Source organism: Odocoileus virginianus, chromosome 28 (assembly GCF_023699985.2).
Source record: "Odocoileus virginianus isolate 20LAN1187 ecotype Illinois chromosome 28, Ovbor_1.2, whole genome shotgun sequence".
Taxonomy (NCBI): Eukaryota; Metazoa; Chordata; class Mammalia; order Artiodactyla; family Cervidae; genus Odocoileus; species Odocoileus virginianus.
Window position 1 is genome coordinate 43,770,681 of NC_069701.1, and position 20,688 is coordinate 43,791,368.

At 59.6% G+C, this 20,688-nt stretch overlaps 1 protein-coding gene across 20 annotated transcripts in view; it reads right to left on the reverse strand.

The window, feature by feature from the left end:
- Positions 1–8,146, reverse strand: part of BRSK2 (BR serine/threonine kinase 2) — a 49,735-nt gene extending 41,589 nt beyond the window's left edge. For 12 of the 20 annotated variants that reach the window (XR_011484454.1, XR_011484451.1, XR_011484452.1 and 9 more), the window contains exon 1: positions 7,692–8,144. Coding sequence is in view for 14 of the 20 variants with exons in the window: in XM_070457909.1 (XP_070314010.1) it covers positions 7,692–7,785 (94 nt within the window). In the remaining 6 variants the exon portion in view is untranslated. Of the gene's footprint in view, positions 1–7,691 lie in introns of all 20 variants that reach the window. The other 8 variants (XM_070457897.1, XM_070457895.1, XM_070457894.1 and 5 more) reach the window with 4 other exon arrangements.
- Between the last annotated feature and the right edge of the window lie 12,542 nt (positions 8,147–20,688).

Consider the following 20,688-nt stretch of genomic DNA (forward strand, 5'->3'; position numbering starts at 1 on the left):
GGGCGGGCCCCTGGAACAAAGGCGTCTGCCGGCCGGGTGGTGGGAGGCTGGGCACGAGAGGTCAGCGGGAGTGGGGCACGGGGCGGGGGAGGCAGGCCGCGCCCAGAGCGCCGTGCGCCACGGAAGGGACAAGACAGCCCCCCCAGCCCGGCACAGCTGGCCGCTCTGCCACAATCCCCAACCACTCTGCCCACTCACTGCCCCCAAAACCAGCGCTGCCCAGAAATACGGCTGCCGAGGGGAGAAGCAGACACAACACCCATCTGTCCCGTCCTGGCGCTGCCTCCCCCCGGCCCCCAGCCGAGGCCGCGCATTCGGCCCAGGGGTGACCGCCGCTGCCAGCCCCCTCCCTAGTCCCAAGCAGGCGCATCCCCTCGGGGCACACCACCCCCCCACCCCCACCCCAGGGCCAGGACAGGAAACGGAGACCTGGAGACGCGTGACTTTCCCACAGCACAGCCTGGGCTGGGGGTCCGGCCCCGCGGGCTCTGCACCCAGGCTGACGACAGAGACCCCAGACAAGAGACCCCAGACGCTCTGTGCCTTCTGGCTGGCTCCCAGGGGTGCCACCGTGGGCCTGGGACAGGGAGCCCTGTCCAGCTCCTTCCCGGCTCCACAGGGCTGACCGAGGGAGTCCAGAACGGCTGTGTAAGACTCTCAGCTCCTCAAACACACCAAGGCCTCCACCCCAAAGGGCAGGGGCTGGGGAGCTCCACATGCAGCCCTCTCCAGGGACCTTGGGCATCCCCGCGTCCCCGCACTGCCCGCCCAGCACCTGACCCGCTCCCCACAGGGAGGAAACAGGCCCACGAGGCTGCCCGGCTCCTTTGCAGGCCTGCCTGGACGGCAAGTCGGGGGGAGTCTGCTGGGGGTGGCAGAGCCTGCACCCCCCTGTGGGCAGGTCTCCTCACGGCCTCTGCACACCCGGGCTGCCACGGCCCTGCCCACCCGTGCCCCGGCCTCCAGCTGGCGCCAGAGTCAATGCCGGAGGAAGCTGGGCCTTCGGGCCCAACGCACTGCTGCGTCCGGCCCAGGGGGAACTACGAGCAGGAAGCAGCAGCCTTTCGTGGCCTGCGGCGGCTCAGGCCATAGCAAGCCAACAGGAGCGACCATCGGGAGGGACCCACTGGCTCCCGGTGGCCACCCCCCACCCCAAGTGGGCTCCGCCGCCTCGGCCCCACCTTCCAGCTCCTCCACTGAGCCGGAGGCCGCTGGCAGCTCTGGAGTGCCCCAGGGGCACTGTGGCCAAGCCTGCGCCCAGAGAGGCCACATTCCTGGGCGAGCAGCCTCCCGCCGCCCCCAGCAGCCGCCCACATCCTGACGTGTCCTCAGTGCCGGCCACGTCGTGCAGGTCAGGCGGGCCTCCCAGCTCTGCCCTGGGGTGAGGAGGGCCAGCCCCGGGCCTGGCTAAGCCCCGGGGGCAGCAGAGGCTTGAGTGCCCTGTCCTCAGGGTCCGGCCGGGGGTGGGGCCGGGGCCCCGCCTGGACAAGGATGGGCCGGCCCCTGGGGAGCGCCCTGTCTGTGCAGGCCAGCACCCCAGCCAGGGGTGTCCCAGGACCCCACGTTGGTGCTGGACACGCACTGACCTCGGGACCCTGACCCACCCCAGGGCACAAGGGAGACACCGAGGCACAGCGGCCTCCCGGGGCCCTGAGGGACGGGAAGAAAGCCCGGAAGAGGAGGGCTGTTTCTTGGGCCTGCGCGGGGCTCCCAGCTGCCTGGCTCCGGAACACTGGCCCCTCAGAGGCTGCAGAACAAGGCCGGAGCCGCCTCCCAGGGCCCAGCCCGGACAATCCCCGCTTTGTCCCCGCAGCCTCAGCCCCAGTCCAGCCTCCGCCTTGTCCCGAGTCCGAGGCAGCTGGCCCAGCAGCCCTGCTTGGCGGCCGGCAGCTCTGCCTGGGGCAGTGCCTCAGGCAGGCCGTGGGCAGCTCCGATGACCCCAGCCAGGACCTGGGCGCTGGGCTCACAGAGGCCCACCCCGGGCCTACCACCCAGTGCAGGTCAGCCTGCGGGGGACGGGGGTGCTGGCCAAGTCTGGCACTGGGGAGGGCTCCCCTGCAGGGCCTGCCCAGAGGTGCCAGCCCACTCCATGTCTGAGGACTTCTTGCAGAGTCCAAGGCAACATCAGGGACCACCCACAGGTGCAGGAAGCCCTTCCCCTCCCCCGAGACCCTCGGTGGGCCCTGGCAGATGCTGGCCCGCTAAGACGCTGAGCACAGCAGGCGTGAGTCCGGCGCTGCAACTGGCCATCGGGGCCTCACAGAGGCCGTGGGGGGGCTGGGGCTCAAACCCACTCGAGTGCCAGAGCCAGGGCTTGGCCGCGGCTGAGCCTCCGGACGGCGGACACAGAATCACCCCAAGAGGAACAAGGCGTCTATGAGGGCCTGGGGGACTGGCCACACGGCGGGGGAGGCCAGGCCCACAGCAGCACCCCAGGGGTCACAGGCGGGCCCCATGACCCATGCGGTCGCAGGCCCCGAGGGGCCCCGCTCCGAGCAGCCAGAAGGTGCAGGTGGAGCAGGCAGGAAGGGACACTGTGAGCAGGCGGCCGGAGAGCAGCCGCCTCTGCGGGCACTGCCCAACCCTCTGGTGCCCACTGGCCTTGTAGGTGCTCTCCAAACCGGAGCACGAGGTGGCCACCAGGTCCCCCGGACACTCCTGGTGCCCGGCAGCACGGCCCACGTAAGCTGTCCGTGCACGGGCTCTGACCCCGGGGGACCTGTCCGCTCCGGGCACACAGAAGGCGCCGGCAGCGAGCGGGGCACACAGGCAGGCAGAGAAGATGCAGTTGGGGCTGCTGCCCGGCCTCTCATGACGCCAGACTCTCCCCGACACATGCAGGCCCAGAGACCTCCCCACAGACAGGTGCCTACAGTGAAAACCAGGGGAAGCGGCAGCCAGAGAAAGGTGCAGTGGACAGCCAGGACCTGGCGTCTCCTGGCCGAGCCCTCACCACCCCACCCACAGCGGTCGAGGTTGCCTGGGACAGGCCAGGGTGGGGGAGCCAGCCCCGGGGGCCCCAGTGCACATGTGCCCCCAACACGTACAGCCCAGCCTGCCAGTCACCAGCAAGGCTCGGGGAGGCCCTGGCCACCGTCCAGCCATCCGGGGCTGAGTCTGAGACCCTCCGCTCCCGTGCCTGAAGCACAGTCGGATGGCTGCCTGTCCAGCGGGGGATCCCCCCGGAGCCCCAAGTGAGGATCTGCCTCAGAGCCATGGCCAGTGTTGGCCTGGCTGCTTCCAGAAGAGCCAGGCCTGGCCCTGTCCACAAGCCACTCCTGGACAGACAGCTCCAGAGACGACGCCTGGCATATGTGGGCAGAGGTGGGCCCCCCACACCATGCTGGGGGCCACTGGTCCCCATGCTCCCCGCAAACCCCATATTGCAGATGAGCCCCGGCCGGAGTGGCACCAGGCAGCACCCAGCTCTGCCAGAGCAGGTCAGGCCTCTGCCCCTCGCCCCGTCTCTGCAGAACCTGGCACCACAGCCAGTGACAAGGCTAGGGGGCGGGGCGGGTGCACGAAAACCCAGAGGTGTTCAGAACCACAGGGGACCACGGTGCGCTGGGGACACTCTGGGACCAGGGTCCTAGGGCTCGGTCCACACAGGACCCTCCCATCCCTTTGGGAAAAGGCCCCCCTCTGTGGTGAGACCCCCCTATCACCCCGGGGACCCTGTGCAGAGCTGCCCTGTGTGGACAAGCACAGCCCCCCAGGGCTGGCTCCAAGCCTAGGCAAGCGGCTTCCTGGAGGAGGGTCTATGCCTCAGGAGGACGGCCGAGTGGCCTCTGTCCCAGTGTCACTGATGGGCGCCAAGCCTTTCCAACCCCCCCCGGGAGGCAGGGGCATAGGTGTGGGCTCCCCACTGCCCCCCGGCTCTGCCCACAGCTCCTCCAGGACAGGGTGCCAACGTCTAACCAGGGCGCCGTGAGCATTCCCACGGCCCCTGGGGGCCACTGTCCTGGACCAAGTTCAGATTCTGAGCCCGCTCCCAGCTTACAGAGTGGGTTAGACGGGCTGGGTCTGGCCTGGGACACAGGGCGGGAGGCTCCGGACCCACAGCCAAGGGCGACGCGGCCTGCCAACCATGCTGACCATCGGACAGGACAGCTGGTTCACGTGCGGCCAGTGGAGGCCCACCCTACACAGCCTGCTCTGCCCACCCACGCGGGACGCCCACTCCTCCAGGCCTCAGCCCCCATAGCGCCCCAGGCTGGTTCCTGGGCCAGCCCCTCCCTGACCATCCTCAGGCTGACGGGCTGTGGCCACTGGCCGCACAGCCGCCTCCATCTGCTCAGCCTCCTGAAGCAGACACAGCCCTGCACACCTCCCCGCCATCTCCACCTCTGCCTTCCCCTCCGCCCCCGTCCTGCTCTGAGCCACGGGTCACCCCAGGGTCTGCAAATCCTCCCTCCAGCTCACCTGTCTCTCCTGCTCACACCTGCCTCTTCCCAGCTCACCTGTTTCCCTCCAGCTCACACCTGTCTTTCTTCCCAGCTCACCTGAGTCTCCCTCGCTCACCTGCCCCATCCCACCCCAGGAGTGCCCTCCAGCCTGCCTGCCACCAGCACCCCCGTTAATTCTCCCAGGGGTCCCTTGAGAGCCTGGAGGGGCTCTCCCCACCAGCACGCCCACCACCTTGTGAGCCTGCCCAGGGGCAGCAGGGCAGCCCCCTGACTGCCTCTTCCCTCTAGCTGGACGGACCCCTCGCCCGAGAGCCCCGTCTCAGCCCCCATCTCCTCCCCGCTGGACGAGGGGTTTCCAAGGGCGGACTCCACCTCCTCCAGTGGACCCCGGTGCCCCATCTCCCTGCTATCCTCCCCAGGGTCCTCCTGGCTGACGGGCGCTGAGCCCCCCGCGCCGGGTCTGCTGCGCCCTAGGGGAGTGAAGATGGCACAGCCCCTCCTGCCCTCCTCGGTCCCTGCTGGACCCTCTGGGGGTGCCTCCCCGCCATCCCCCCCAGCTGAAGAAGCCTCTCCTGGACAAGCGAGTGGACTCCACCCTGCTGAACAACACCGGCCCAGCGGGCCTGGACGGCCCTGTCCCCCGACCGACCAGGAACCACAGTGCAGCTGGGGTGAGGGCCCTCACCAGGCTGCCTACAGAGGTAATGCCAGGCCACTAAGGACAGCTGTGCAGAGATGACATCCTGACCACCTTGGCAGCCCTGATGGGGAGGCCCAACACTGCAGGAGTGACGGACCCCCTCTCCGAGCCCAATGCCAACCGAGCAAAACAGAACCACTCGTGGCTACAGAGGCGCAACAAAAGTGCAAACTGGAGCCTGCCAGCCACCAGAAAGATGTCGAGCCAGACGGAGGAGGTGGCTCTGTCCACACCTGCCCCCCACGCCTGTGGCATCCCCCACCCCACATCTGATTCCCCAAAAGCAGTGTCTCAGGGGAGAGCGGCAGGCCCACCTCCCAACAGGAACCCCGCCCCCCGGACACGGGGTCAAAGTGGCCCGATCAGCCACCACACGCGGCCCACCACCCTGACGTCTACCCTCGGCTCCCCTTTACAGAACCTTGGCAGAGGGCGGGCCACGCATGGGGAGGGCAGGGGTGTCCATGAGACGAGGGGGGCTGGGTTGGATCCCCCCGCACCCTGGGCCTGGGGGGGCCGCACAGCTCAGGGGGAGCTGCTCCCCCTCAGCGCACTGTTCCCCGAGAGCTCTGGGCAAGAAGCCTGGCCCCCAGATAAGGTCAGGCAGTTATCTCGGGAGTGAAGGGATAGGCCTGGGAAGTCACAGCTTTCTGGGCATTTGCTGCCAAAGAGCAGCCTGCAGGCCAAGTGAGCAGGCCTGGCGGATGCGGGCCACGAGGCTTCGTGTCCACCAAACTCTAGGTGACCCTGCTACAGAAGGGACAGAGAGACAGGCCAACAGGAAGCTGGCACTCCAACTATCAGGGTCTCCAGGGGCAGCTCTGAGCACTCAGGCCAAGAGGAGCAGGGGACAGACAGACCCCCAGAGGGGCCTCACCCAGAGAGCGGATCCCACTCTGAGATAGGGGCTGGAGGAGCTGCTTCTAAACATCGCGGGGCCTGTTGTTCACACAGCACACACATCCTTTTGTGTTCATTACTGTTAATTACAGTGGAAACCTCCTGTAATTAACCGCACGACAGAATAACTCAATGAAGAGTACGGAGACCAGCCCTACCCACGGAGACAACGCTGCCGTGTAATTCACTGCTGTCATCGCTTACAGGCCGATGTTTCCTTATAACAACATTTTATTGGTACGATAATTAGATTATTTCACTGCCTCCTGCATTCTGCTGCCCCAAGCCCCTCCCCCATTGAGTATTTCACCAACGACGGTTGTTTCTCCCAGGAAACATGTGTATTTTGAACTCAGTTGAACACGGGCTGTCTGCCACTTCCTCCTTGAACCCAGGCCCGCCGCCCCCACTTTCAATGCCTGCACTAGAGCCCGGGACCCAGGTGCCTCGGCAGTTGGCAAGAGCTATCCACCCAGGAGGAGAGGGAGAGCACCCACCTCCCCCGCCCAGGCACCCTCTCTCCACCTCAGTTACATCACAGCCCCCACCCCACCCCCACCCAGCCCCGAGCTTGGCCCACTTTCCTCCCACCTCCAGGCTCCGCCTCTGGGCCACCCCGGGCGCCCTGGGGAGGGCCGGCAGCGTCCCTGGCTGGAGCGGCTCCCTCCTGGACCCCGAGCCTGCCGCACCCTCCTCGGAGGTCCAAGGAACTTCCCAGGGAGACAGGGGAAGGAGGCAATGCCGATCGGACCTCTGGGCCGCGAGAGAGGCCCATCCAGGAGCAAGAGGAAAATGGCTGAGCGCAGCCTCTCACAAAGCAGATGGGGAACTGGCCGCCGGCCGGGTCTAACCCAACCCCCAGAAAGACCGCCGGCCAGGAGCAGCCGGTGAGCCCCCTCCTCCCCTTCGCCGGGGGTCTGCTCCGCTGCCTGTGTGGGATCCCCGGGCCGGGCTCTGCGCTCGGGCCCGTCAGCAGCCTCCCTCTCCCTCCCCCGGGGGAGCGCAGTGTCGCAGACGTTCCGAGCAGAGGCAGGGAGGAGAGAGAGGCGCTGTCCAGCCCCGTGAGTGGCCCGGGCGCTCTCCCACTCCCACCGTGAGGAAGGACCCGGCCTGGCCGGAGCGGCCGGTCCCCGCAGGACGCGCGCGACGACCTCCCCGCGCGCCGGCCGCCGGAGTTGGGGTCGCGGCCGGGGGCGCGCGGCCCGGGACGCAGCTGCTCGGGCAGCACGCCGATTAGCGCGGCCGCGGCAGACGGCAGATGGGCTCCCGCCCGGCCCCCTCCTCCCGCGGCACAATGGGCCCGGCCGCTCGGGCTCACAATGCGGCCGGGCCCGCGCACCTGCAGCCGGGCCGAGGGGCGCTGGCCCGGCCCGGGCCCCGCCGCTCGCGCCGCGTGTCCTTGGGCCGCGCCCGGCCGACCGCAACCGCGCGGCCTGCGGGACTCCGCGGCGGGCCTGAGCGCCTGGCCTCCTATTGTTCGCGGCTCCGGGCCGGAGCCGCGGGCCCGGCCTGCGGCGCCCAGCTCGGGGCGGCCTCCTTCCCCGGCCCCCGCGCGGAGCGCCCGGGCGGCGGGCCTGCGCGCCCCGGCCCTCACGGTCCCCTGGCTCCCCCGGCGCCCATCGGCGCCCCCGGCCCTCCGGCCCCGCCGCGGGCCGGCCTCCCGGCACCGGCCGGCGCGCACGCACCTGTCTGCCCCTTGCCCAGCGTCTTCTCCAGCCGGTAGGGCCCCACATACTGCGCGTGCTGCGCCCCGCCGCCGTCCTTCCCCGTCGATGTCATCGCTCCCGGGCCCGGCGCCGGCGAGGTGGGCGCCCCGGGCGGGCGCGCGGGCGGGCGGCGGCAGGGAGGGGCCGCGTCCGCGCGAGTCCGTCCGTCCGTCGGCTGGGCCGGGTCGGCGGCGCCCGGCGGGCCGCGCTCGCTCCGAGACCCCGCGCCTCCCCCGCGCCGCCGCCCCCCGCGCCTGCGCCCGCTCAGCTACGGCCGGCGCGCGCTACCTCCGCCTCTGCGAGAAGACCGGGCGGGCGGGGGCACAAGCCTTCCGCCGCCGTCTCCGCCGCCGCCGCCGCCGCCGCCGCCGCCGAGGCCCGCGCCCCGCGCCCCCCGCGCACACCCGTCCGTCCGTCCGCGGCCGCGCAGCCGAGCCGAGCCGAGCCGAGCCGAGCCCGCACGAGCGCAGCCCGACGCAGCGGCGGCCGCGAGTGGCTCCCGCGTCGGCCAATCAGCAGCGCCGACCAATCAGCGGCCTCCTCTGCCGGCCCCGCCCCCGCCCCGTCCGCCAGGCCCAGGCCAGCGCTCCCGGGAGCTGGTCTCCGGGAGGTGAGGCCGGGGCGGCGTCCGGGCGGGGCCGGGGCGAGGCCGGGGCAGGGGCGGGGCCTGCGCGTCTCGGGCCCCCTGACTGCCGCCCACCGCCCCCAACGCCCCGGCCCCGCCCAGGGGTCGAGCTGCGGTTGCCTGACGGCCCGCCTTTAAAGCGCATCCCAGGACCAGGCAGGCGGCAGGCCTTGGAGTGGATGGTCTGCGACCCCGGCTCCCGGCGTCGTCCCTGCTGGGCGCGACCACCAGGGTGGAAAGGCGTTACTAGCCCCTCCGCAGCCCCCTCGCGGGGCTGCGGCGCTGCGTGGCGCGTGGCCCAGCCGTGACCTTGCGCGCCCGGAGGCAGTGCCCGGGACACTGCGCTACTCCGCTCCGTTTTCTCGGGCACACGACGGTGACCAGCACAGCGGAGTCAAGAACTCATCCAAGGCCACACAGCAGGCCTTTGTGCTGGCCTACCCTGCAGAGGGAAGCCTGACCTGGGGGCCCGGTGTTTCTTAAGGGAAACACACGTGTTGCCTGAGCCAGGGCCGCAGAGGCGGGGGTGGGGGGGGCTATGGAGGGGGGGCAAGAGGGGTGAGGGCCGGGAGCAGGGAGTGCCAAGCGTGCATGTGCGGACCCCGCACCCTCTGAGCGGCTGCGTGCCCTGCTGTGGCTCCGATCTGCCGCCAAATCCTGGGTGGCCACGTTTCTCTGGTAGGTTTTCTGCGGGCTCCGGGGCCTCAGCCCCAGCCTGCACTCCAGTCAGGGTAATGCTCTGCTCTGGCCCAGCCTGTGTCAGCTGGCTGTGTCAGAGGGCTGTGTCAACTCAGGGAACCCGCAGATTGTCCCAGCACCCGCCCTGGGAGGGCTGGCTTGCGTTTTCTCCCCTCTCTCCACTCAGGAAAGGGAGAAAGCCCTCCAAACCCCAGCCCTCCGCCCTTGCAGGTCCCCCCTTGCTTCCTGCTTGTTTCTTAAAAGGTTGCAGACTGAGTCTTCAGGTGGCAGGTGCTGGGTTCTCCAAAGATGTGCAGGGCCTCACCCGACAAAATAGGACAGCTCCAGGCTTGAGGGGTGGTCACAGATTTAACTGGGTATACAGAGAGTTGGGGACTTTGGACGGGAGACTCCAGGGGCTGAAGGCACAATAGGAGTCATCTGGTCAGGGTGGGCAAGATTCGGGCGGCATGCCCAGGCACCTGGAGGAGGGGCCCCTGCCAGGAAAGGGACATAGCCTGTGGCCTCCCTGTCTTCCTCTGCTGGAGCCGTGCCTGCTGCGGTCCCCTGCTTTCCCCAGCCTGCAGGACACACCAGACTCATCCTTCTCGTGCCCTCAGCAGCACTGGCAGCTAACCATTCTTATCTGGATACTCTTGGGCTAAAGCGCCTGGCTTTCAAGATTCCTAGTCCCCACCCACACTGCACCCTGTGCCCCTGGGGCCTTCCCTCTCTGGCCACTTCTCAGTCTTCTGTGTCCGAGCAGCCCACACCCGTCATCATTTCTCGGGGCCCCATGGGGGACCCATCTGCTTGCCTCTCCATATGCTCCATGTCCACTTCTAGCACATTTCTGAAGCACCCTTGCCAGCTCCAGCCTCACTCCAGGGCCACAGGGCAGCCTCCCTCCTGCATCTCTCCTGGTATCGGCTGCACAAACTCTCAAACTCAACAGAGCACAGAACCATCTTTGTGCCTGGCCCCTCATGGCCGGGCTTCCACCTGCCTGGCCCAGCACTGGCCTCGATGCAGAGTAAGTCCAGGTGAGGGGCCTCACTGGAGGGTCTCAGCAAACCTTTAAAGGAGAAATAACACGGTCACTGCAGAGTGCTTTCAGAACGCAGAGGAGGAGGGAACTCTTTTGTGAGACCGTCTTAACCCCGTAGCAAGTCCAGAGAGGACACGACATGAAAAGGAAATTTAAGTCCACTACACCTCATGAGGCCAGACAAAAGTACTTAACGGAATATTAAAAGAAGAATACAAGGGCTTCCCTGGTGGCTCAGTGGTAAAGAATCCCCCTGCCAATGCAGGAGACATAGATTTGATCCCTGATCCTGGAAGATCCCACATGTCTCGGAGCAACTAAATTCCTGTGCCACAACTTCTGAGCCTGCGCTCTCGAGACCAGGAGCTGTGACTGCTGAGCCCATGTGATGCAACTACTAAAACCTGAGCGCTCTGGAGCCTGTGCTCCACAGCAAGAGAAGCCATCACAGTGAAAAGCCCGCGTGCCACAGCTAGAGAAAGCCCATGTGCAGCCACGAAGACCCAGCACAGCCAAAATTAGATAATTTTTTTTTACAAAAGGACAACACATATGACCAAACAGGGCTAATTCCAAGAATGTAAGTTACTATAACATTTCAGAATTGACGGATGTAGTTCACAATGTGAGTGGTCTGAAACAGAAAACCACAAAATCATTTCAATAAATGCCAAAAAAGTAAGGCATTTGGCAAAAGTCAACGCCCATTTATGGTTTAAACACACACACATCAGTAAACTAGGACTAGAAGGAGCTCCTTCAACTGACAAGGGCATCCATGATAGCTCAGTTGGTAAAGAATCCGCCTGCAATGCGGGAGACCCCGGTTTGATCCATGGGTTGGGAAGATCCCCTGGAGAAGGGAAAAATACCCACTCCAGTATTCTGGCCTGGAGAATTCCATGGACTGTATAGTCCATGGGGGTCACAAAGAGTTGGATACGACTGAGCGACTTTCACTTCAACTGATAAAGGGGATCTAGAAAAACTCAGTGACATCACCCTTGGTGGTGAAAGACTGAGTGGGAATGAGGCAAAAACATCCACTGCCACCAGGTGGCGCTAGTGGTAAAGAGCTCGCCTGGCGATGCAAGGGACTTATGAGATGTGGGTTCCATCCCTGAGTCAGGAAGGTGGCTGGGAGGAGGGCACGACAACCCACTCCACTATCCTTGCCTGGAGAATCCCATGCACAGAGAAGCCTGGTGGGCTACAGTCCATAGGGTCGCAAAGAGTCAGACACGACTAAAGAGACAGCACACACGCATCACCGCTTTCCTAGAGGACATCGCCAATGTAATAAAGCAAGAAAATATTTCTATATAACTGGAAAGGGAAAATTGAAACAATCTTGATCCACAGATGACATTTTTGTCTGTAGATTAAACTACATGATATTCCTAGAACTAACAAGTGAGTTTGGCAAAGTCACAGGATATAAAGCCAAAATATAAAAATCCTATCTCTGTGTCCTAAAAGTGGACAATTAGAAGTTGAAATTGTAAGAACAATATAATTTAAAAACAGAATAAAAAACCATGAATTATTTAGAGAAAGTGTAAGAACAATACAATTTATAAATATAATTTTAAAAAGCATGAATTATTTAGAGGTAAATTTAACAGAATGTGTGTGAGACATGTACCCAAAAAAACTATAAAATATCCCTGAGAGATCTAAAAAGACCTCAATGCATGCAGAGTCATGTCGTGTTTGTTACCAAGCCAAACCTGGATCCACTCACCCAAGGTGCAGCAAAGCCAATCTTCTGACCCTGGGTTGTGATGAAGAAAAGTGCGGTTCATCGCACGGTCAACCAAGGAGAACGGGCAGCTCTGCTCATGCTCAAAAGGCACAAACTCCCCCACAGCTTTCAGGGAAGGGATTTTATAGACAGTGTGGGGAGGCGGGGGCGTCACAGGGCGTGCACAATTCTCTGATGGGTTGCTGGTGAAGGGTCGGGAATCTCAACCATCAACCATCCAGTTCCAGCCAGTCTGGGGTCTCCATGCTGGTAGTCAGCTTGCAGTTAACTTCTTCCACCTGCAGATCAACTCGAGGATATGGCTCAGAGGATTTCCCGTAGTCACTGAGGAGGAACCTTGACTTTGGCTCTCATTATTTGTCTTGCTTGACTCCTTGCCTTTGTTTCTGCATTTTCTCACTTCTCTGATTAAATTTGCTCTTCAGAACTCAGGGAAGGCCTAGGAGGCTGAAGCCTTTCTATGTACAAGAGGTGTGGGGCCCAGAGGGAGTCTGTGCCTGAAGCCCCCACAGGGTCCTGCTCAGTTTCACAGTCATGGGTTTCAAGACTGTATTGTTAAGGTGTTGATTCTTCCCCATATTGATCTGTAGGTTCAATGCAATTTCCAGCAAAACCACCCAGTTTTTTAAAAAGACTTTGACAAGATGATTCTAAAATTCCTAAAAAGATACAAAGGACGAGGGAAATTCCAAACAATGATGAAGAAGGAAGTTGAGAGACTTATACTACCTGATTCCAAGCCTTATAAAGCTATAGCAGATAAGATAGGACAGTGTTGGCTTAAAGATAGATAAATTAAAGGACGAGACTAGAGTTTAGAACTCAGTCCTTGCATTTATGACAAGAGGTGTTCAACAAAGGTGCAGAGGTCATCTAACAGAGAAAAGATAGTCATTTCAGCAGAAGGTACTGAAATAATTAGACATCATATGTTAACAAAGAAACTTGGGGCTTCCCTGGTTGTCCAGTGGTTGCGAATCTGCCCTGCAATGAAAGGCACACCAGTTCAATTCCTGGTCCAGGAAGATCCCACATGTCTTGGGGCAACGAAGCCCATATGCTACAACTACTGAGCTCAGGCTCTAGAGCCCAGGAGCTGCCAGGGAGGCCAAAAATAAATAAATACAATTTAAAAAAAGAACCTCAAAGTTCACTCACTATGTTTGATACAAATATCAACTAGACTAATGCTTATTCATATTAACTAGCAATATAAATGTAATATATAAATGTAAGAATTATAAACATAAAACTGCTAAAAGAAAACACAGAAAAACAATCTTTTTGTCCTTGAGTTTATATGAAGATTTCTCTATAAAATATGAAAAGCACAAACCATACAACTTTTTAAATGATAAATTGGACCTCATCAAAATTAAAAATATCTGTGCTCCAAAAAACACTGTAAAGAAGATGAAAAGCCACAAATTGGGAGAAAATATTTGCAAAGCACATCGCAGGAATGGATTTGCACTGTGAGTACATAAAGAACACTCGCCACTCAGTAAGAAGCAACTTGATTTAAAACCTGAGGACAGTAGGACTTCCCTGGAGGCACAGTGGGTAAGAAGCCAGCTGTCCATGGAGGGGACGTGGGTTTTGGTCCCTGGCCCGGAAAGATTCCACATGCCACGGAGCAGCTAAGCCCACGTGCCACGACTACTGAGCCCGCTGCTCCAACTGCTGAAGCCTGAGCACCCTAGAGCCCGCAAAGCCGCAGCTGCCATAACGGCTGTGCTGTGACTACTGACTCCCACGGTCCTGGGGCCCGCGCGCCGCAACGAGGGAAACCACTGCAATAAGAAGCCCACACACCGCAACGCAGAGGAGCCCCGCTCGCCCCAAGGGAGGAAAGCCCACGCGGCAACAAAGACCCAGCCTACACAAATGAAATAAAGGCTAAGACTGGGCAAGACATTTCAGCCAAGAAGAGAAAAAGATGGCAAATAAGCACATGGGGGAGAAAATGGCCAAAATGATTGGTCACGTGATCCAGGAAAGGTACAACCACAGCTACAGGCCTGTTGGAACGACCGAAACTGCCGGCGTTGCCGACGAACACCTCCTCCTGGAGCTCTTACGTGTGCTGCTGACGGGGATGCAGACGTCTGGCCACTCTGGAAATCAGTCTGGTAATTCCTTATAAAGCTCAACACACACTTACCACACAATCCAACAATCCCAGTCAGAGGTATTTTTCCTGGTAAGCGAAAACTCAGTCCACTTGAAGCAGCATGCCAACGTTCGTAGCAGCTTTGTTTTTTGATTTATAATGTTTTATTTTAGTCTGTGTAGAACCAGAAGCACTGCTACTTGAACACATCATGGTTTAGATTATTGCACACGACAGTTGTACTGAAAGTAGAGGCATCTCCAAGTTACAGACTGTCTGAAGCTGCTTTCTTCTTTTTAAATTAATTCTCATCGGTGTATAGTTGCTTTACAAAGTTACCTCAGTTTCTTTTTTTTTTTCATTTATTTTTATTAGTTGGAGGCTAATTACTTTACAATATTGTAGTGGTTTTTGCCATACATTGACATGAATCAGCCATGGATTTACATCCCGATCCCCCCTCCCGCCTCCCTCCCCATCCCATCCCTCTGGGTCTTCCCAGTGCACCAGCCCTGAGCTCTTGTCTCATGATCCAACCTGGGCTGGTGATCTGTTTCACACTTGATAGTATATATGTTTCAATGCTGTTCTCTCAGAACATCCCACCCTCGCCTTCTCCCACAGAGTCTAAAAGTCTGTTCTGTACATCTGTGTCTCTTTTTCTGTTTTGCATATAGGGTTATCATTACCATCTTTTTAAATTCCATATATATGCCTTAGTATACTGTATTGGTCTTTATCTTTCTGGCTTACTTCACTCTGTGTAATGGGCTCCAGTTTCATCCATCTCATTAGAACTGATTCAAATGAATTCTTTTTAATGGCTGAGTGATATTCCATGGTGTATATGTACCACAGCTTCCTCATCCATTCGTCTGCTGATGGGCACCTAGGTTGCTTCCCTGTCCTGGCAGTTGCGTCAGTTTCCATCGTACAGCAAAGTGAATCAGCCGTACGGATACATATTGGTGGTTGTTGCCGTTGTTTGGCCGCTCAGTCATGTCTGACTCTCTGTGGCCCCCTGGACTGCGGCCCACCAGGCCCCTCTGTTCATGGGCATCTCAGGCGAGAGTACTGGAGTGGGTTGGCATTTTCTCCTGCAGTCCAGGGATTGAAACCAAGTCTCCTGCATTGGCTGACCTATCCTTTACCACTGAGCCACGTGGGAAGCCCACATATGTATTTATGTGTGTGTATGTATAAATATTCCCTCTCTTTTGGATTTCCTTCCCATTAGGTGCCCACAGCACACTGAGTAGTTTCCCTGAGCTATGCAGTAGGTCACAGCGGCTTTATTTATAGTGGCCAAAAATTGGGAGCAGCCCAGACGTCCTCCAGTGAGTGGTGGGACCGGTGGACACAGGCCCCACAGGACTGTGGGGAATGCTCGCCGTGACTCAGATGAACGGCAAACACAGCACACCGAGAATCCAGGCTCAAGAGGCACGGAGTGATGGCACATGTTACCTTCTGGAAGAGGCGAGACTGCAGCTGCGGAAAGCAGGCTGGGGCCAGGTGTGGGGCGCGGGATCGGCAGCTGCGGGCAGAGGGAGACACTGGGAGGGATGGGCGTGCTCTGGGGCGCCGTTGCGGTGGCGATGCCGCCGTGGCTTTTGTCAAACGCATCCAATCATGCACGTAACACAGTTTTACTGCATGTGAATTTTATTTGGCTAAAGCTGACTGGCACAAATGGATCTACCCAAGGAGCTGAGGGCCAGGTGGGGAGAGAAAGCCTATGTCCTCTGCCTGTTTTCAGCATTCCCTGGCTGTGGGTAGGCGAGTGGCAGAAGGCTTCCTGGAGGAGGTGGGCTTGAGCTGCCTGAGGACCTGAGTGCAGAGCAGAAGACAAGGATACCCAGCTGTCGCTGAGTCTTCCCACGTCTACTGCATGGGGTCAGGGTAGATACTGTGGGTTCACAGCACCCACAGCCCACTCACAGGCCCTCAGGAGGACGATCTGGAACGAGCAGGCTTGCTCGCTCAGCTCCATGAGAGGCAGAGGGCAGTGGACCAGCCGTGGCACGAGGGGAGGGTGTGGGACTCAGGCTGCAGCAGCTCCCCCAGGAGGGGGTCCGGGGGCCACACGGGGCGTCTGGTTGGCCGTGACAGCAGCAGGGGTTCTCTCACCTGCCTACCATCCTGTCCACTTGCATCCCCAGGGACAGAGGCTCCAGCTCCACAGCACCAGCACTTGATTTTTGAGGTTAAGTGCAGATGGACTCATCATTCACTCATTCCACGTGGCCTGAGACTCATGGCCACAGGGATTAAAGACGGTGTGGCAGCCCCTGGACACAGAATCACACAAGTAGATAATTAGAAGACCTGGCGGCACAAATGAGCTGGGGAGACGCTCCCAGCCCTGAGTCACCAAGTCACCCCCATGGAGGTCTGTGATCTGGGTGTGAGCGAAACCCCCAAGGAGGGTGTGCAGCACTGAAGACAGGCCAGAGGGGCGTGGAGAGATGGGACCCTGGGTGGGCCTGCAAAGACAGAGGGGGGGCAGTGGACCCAGGATGGGCGGAGGGGGCGCAGGGGGCAGAGGGCGTGGAGGGGGTGGAGAGGGCGGAGGGCGGGTGGGACCATGTGTTCTCAGGCTCCCTGAGGAAGATGATGCTTACGGGAGTCTTAATTACCAAGGAGCGTGTGCTCATGGAGAGCATTTCTACACAAGTGTCATGCTTCTTTTGTTAAATGTATTAAGTATTTTATTCTTGATTATGTTATAAGTGTAAGTGTTTTCATAATTTCATTTTCAGATTGCTCTTGCTAGTATATAGAGATGCACATGAGTCTTGCACTGCCTCTTGTCAATCTGCCAACCTTGCTAGTTCTGTTAGCTTTTAGTAGATTCCTTACGTTCCTTATATTCAAGCTCAGGCTGTCTGCACACAGAGACAGCTCTACTCCTTCTTTTGCAACCTGGACGCCTTTATTTCTTTTTCTTGCCTTATTACCCCGTCCCAAACCTCCTGGAGAGTGTTGAATAAAAGTGGAGGTGAGCAGACATCTGTATCTTGTTCCTAATGTCAGGAGGAAAGCATCTAGTCTTCTGTTGCTAACATAGTGTGAGCTGTGGGATTTTCCTAAATACCCTTTATCAAGTGGAGGAAGTTCACTTCAATTCCTAACTTGTTAAATGTTTTTATCATGCAAGGGTGTTACATTTGGTCAAATGCTTTTTCTAAGTCTGTTGAGGTGCTGTGGCTTTCTAAAATCCAATTGATGTGGTGTATGACATTAATTGATTTTCAAACACCAAAGCAACTTTGCATTCCTGTGATCAATACCACTTGGTCATGGTACGTAGTGTTGATGGATTCAGTCTGCTAACATTTTGTTGAGGATTTTTGTGTCTATATTTGCAGGGTATACTGGTCGGAAGCTTTCTTTTCTTGTGGTGTCTGTATCTGGCTTTCTATCAGGGTGGTTCTGGCCTCATAGAACGACTTGGGAAGTGTTCTGCCCTCTTCTCGGAAGGGTTTGTGAAGGATTAGAGTTAATTCTTCATTCGTGTTTGGTCAGATTCACCAGAGAAGCCATCTGAGCAAGGGTTTGTCCTTGTGGGAATCTAAACTATTAATTCAATCTCTTTACTTGTGGTAAGTCTATTTGGATTCTCCATTTCTTTTGGAGTTAGTTTTGGTTGCTTGTGTCTTTCCGGGAGCCCGCCCGTCTCCCCTGAGTTGTCTGGTTGGTTGGAGTGCACGTATGTTCACTTGAGCCCTTTGCCGTCTGGTCTGCCCCTCGTCCCCTCAGGGGCTGAGCCTGGAAAGTCAGGTCCTGCCCTCCCGCTCGTACCTTCCACGGCTTCTCATACCCCCAGGTCTCCTCTCCCACCAGCCGGCCCACCTCACCCTGGCTCCTCGCCGGGTACCTGGGTACCAGGCCCATTTGTCCCCACAGCCTGGAAGGGCCTGCATGTTCTTCATCAAGTGTCAGAGGATTTGTTTGCCAGGATGGCTGTAACAAGTCCCACAAACAGGCTGGCTTAAACAGCAAACGTTCACCGTCTCCAGCCCTGGAGCTGGAATCCCAGACCCAGGTGTGGGCAGGCCTGGGCCCCCGAGGCCCCCCTCCTGGGCGTGCAGACGGCGGGCTGTCTCCTCCCGTGTCCTCACAGGGTCATCCTCTGAGTGTGTCTGAGCCCTGACCACCTGGGGCTGATCCTCCTGAGGCCCCCCTCCCGGGCGTGCAGACGGCGGGCTGTCTCCTCCCGTGTCCTCACAGGGTCGTCCCTCTGAGTGTGTCGTGTCCTGACCTCCTCTTCCTGTAAGGACTCCAGTCCTGGGGGATTAGGGCCCACTCTAGTGACCTCACTTTGCCTTGTTGTTCAGTTGCTAAGTGATGTCCAACTCTAGTGAGCCCATGGCCTGTAGCCCATTTTGCCTTGATCACCTCTTTAAAGGCCCAGCTCCAGACATAGCTGCACTCTGAAGTTCTGGGGGTTAAGCACGTGAATCTGGGGAACAGGATTCAGCCCGTAACCTTCAGTTCTCCCTAGGCCTGACACGGCCTTGCCTCTAGAAACGGGCAACGCTTCCTTCCAAAGATGCCACATCCCTCTCCCCTGCTCACCCCTCCCCTCCTCACCCCTCCCCTGCTCACCCCTCCCCCCTGCTCACCCCTCCCCTGCTCACCCCTCCCCCCTGCTCACCCCTCCCCTGCTCACGCCTCCCCAGCTCACCCCTCTCCCCTGTTCACCCCTCCCCTGCTCACCCCACTCCCCTGCTCACCCCTCCCCTGCTCACCCCTCTCCTCTGCTCACTCCTCCCCTACTCACCCCTCTCCCCTGCTCACCCCTCCCCCCTGCTCACCCCTCCCCTACTCACCCCTCTAGCTCACCCCTCCCCTGCTCACCCCTCCCCTGCTCACCCCTCTCCCTGTTCCCCCTCCCCTGCTCACCCCACTCCCCTGCTCACCCCTCCCCTGCTCACCCTCTCCACTGCTCACACCTCCCCGCCTCACACCTCTCCCCTGCTCACCCCTCCCCCCTGCTCACCCCTCCCCTGCTCACCCCTCTCCTCTGCTCACCCCTCCCCTACTCACCCCTCTCCCCTGCTCACCCCTCCCCCCTGCTCACCCCTCCTCTTCTCACCCCTCTCCCCTGCTCACCCCTCCCCTGCTCACCCCTCTCCCCTGCTCACCCCTCCCCTGCTCACCCCTCTCCCCTGCTCACCTCTCCCCTGCTCACCCCTCCCCTGCTCACCCCTCTCCCCTGCTCACCCCTCCCCTGCTCAGCCCTCTCCCCTGCTCACCCCTCCCCTGCTCACCCCTCACCTGCTCATCATTTCCTTGTCCATAGCAGGTATCATCTCCTGAGATCCATCCTACATTACCTTTGGCTCATCTCCTGCTGTGGAGCTCAGCCCTGTGAGGCAGGATCCTTGTTTTGTTTTTGGATGAATCTTGGGAGCCAGAGCCCTGCCTGGCACAAGGTTGGTGCTCAGCCAACAAACCGCTTCCCTCCCTACAGGTCCTTGTGTAGCATGAGCTCCAGGGGCTGCGACAGGTGCGGGCATCGTAATGGTGAGTGTTTCCCGGGTCTCCTGGGGACAGAAGCCGCAGCCCTGTGCATCCTCTCTGTCTCTAATCGCCTTCCCTTCTCTCTCCCTGTAATGACAGGGAGAGCTGGAGACCCCGGGAGCAGGTGACGTGGTTCCAGTCTGAAGGCAAGAGCAGACTGATGTCCCAGCTCACGTAGTCGGGCAGGAGGGATTCCTTCTTACCTGGGGAGGCTCAGCCTTCTGGGCTCTTCAGGCCTTCAGCTGATTGGATGAGGCCCACCCACCGTCGGAAGAACCATTTGCTTTACAGAGTCCACCAGTTCAGATGTTCCTGTTATCCAGACACACCGAGACTCTTTAGACATATACATGTATAGTTGAATTGTTAATCGGATGGTAATGACTTGCGTTGGTTTCTGCCATGCGTCAACATGAATGAGCCGTGTCCCCTCCGTCTTGAACCTCCCTCCCGCCCCCCACCCATCCCACTCCTCTAGGCTGTCACAGAGCACTGGGCTTGAGCTCCCTGCATCACACGCAAAGTCCCACAGGCTACCCTTTGTCCATATGATGACGCACTGCGTATGTTTCCACACTGCTCTCTCAGCTCACCCCACCCGCTGCTTCCCTCACAGTGACCACAAGCCTGTCCTTTATCTGCATCTCCTTCGCTGCCCGGCAAATGGGCCCATCAGCACCATCTTTCTAGATGCCACAAATACGTATTAATACACAGTATTTGCTTTTCTCTTCCTGACTAGAAGGCTCTGGGTTCATCCACCTCATTAGCACTGACTCAAACACCCAGACTCTTGTTTGACCAAATGTCTGGGCCCCCAGTGGTCCAAATGAGTTGACATGTAAAATCCATGCTCACACTGTGTCTTCACTTACAAACAAGGAGGCTGGTCTGGCCCATCTGCACGCGTGTGTTTGACCTGCCTCTCTGATCACTTTCCTGCAGTGAATTTCCCAGCAGAGGGTGGTCAGGGCACCGGGTGCTGCATTTTATACACCTTCTCTCCACCCCTCCCGCACACGGCCCTCGCTCTAGAACAGGTGTGATTTCCTGGGCTCTCCTGCTCACCCCCCGCCATTCGAACGATGATGAACCACCTTCGTCTGTCCGCCCCCGCGGAACGGGGTCATGTGTTGACACCTGGTGGCTCTGATAGCTGGCAGCCGCCCTCTTCACTCGCAGGATGGTTCCGGTCACTGGCGAGGCTAGAGGTTTTCT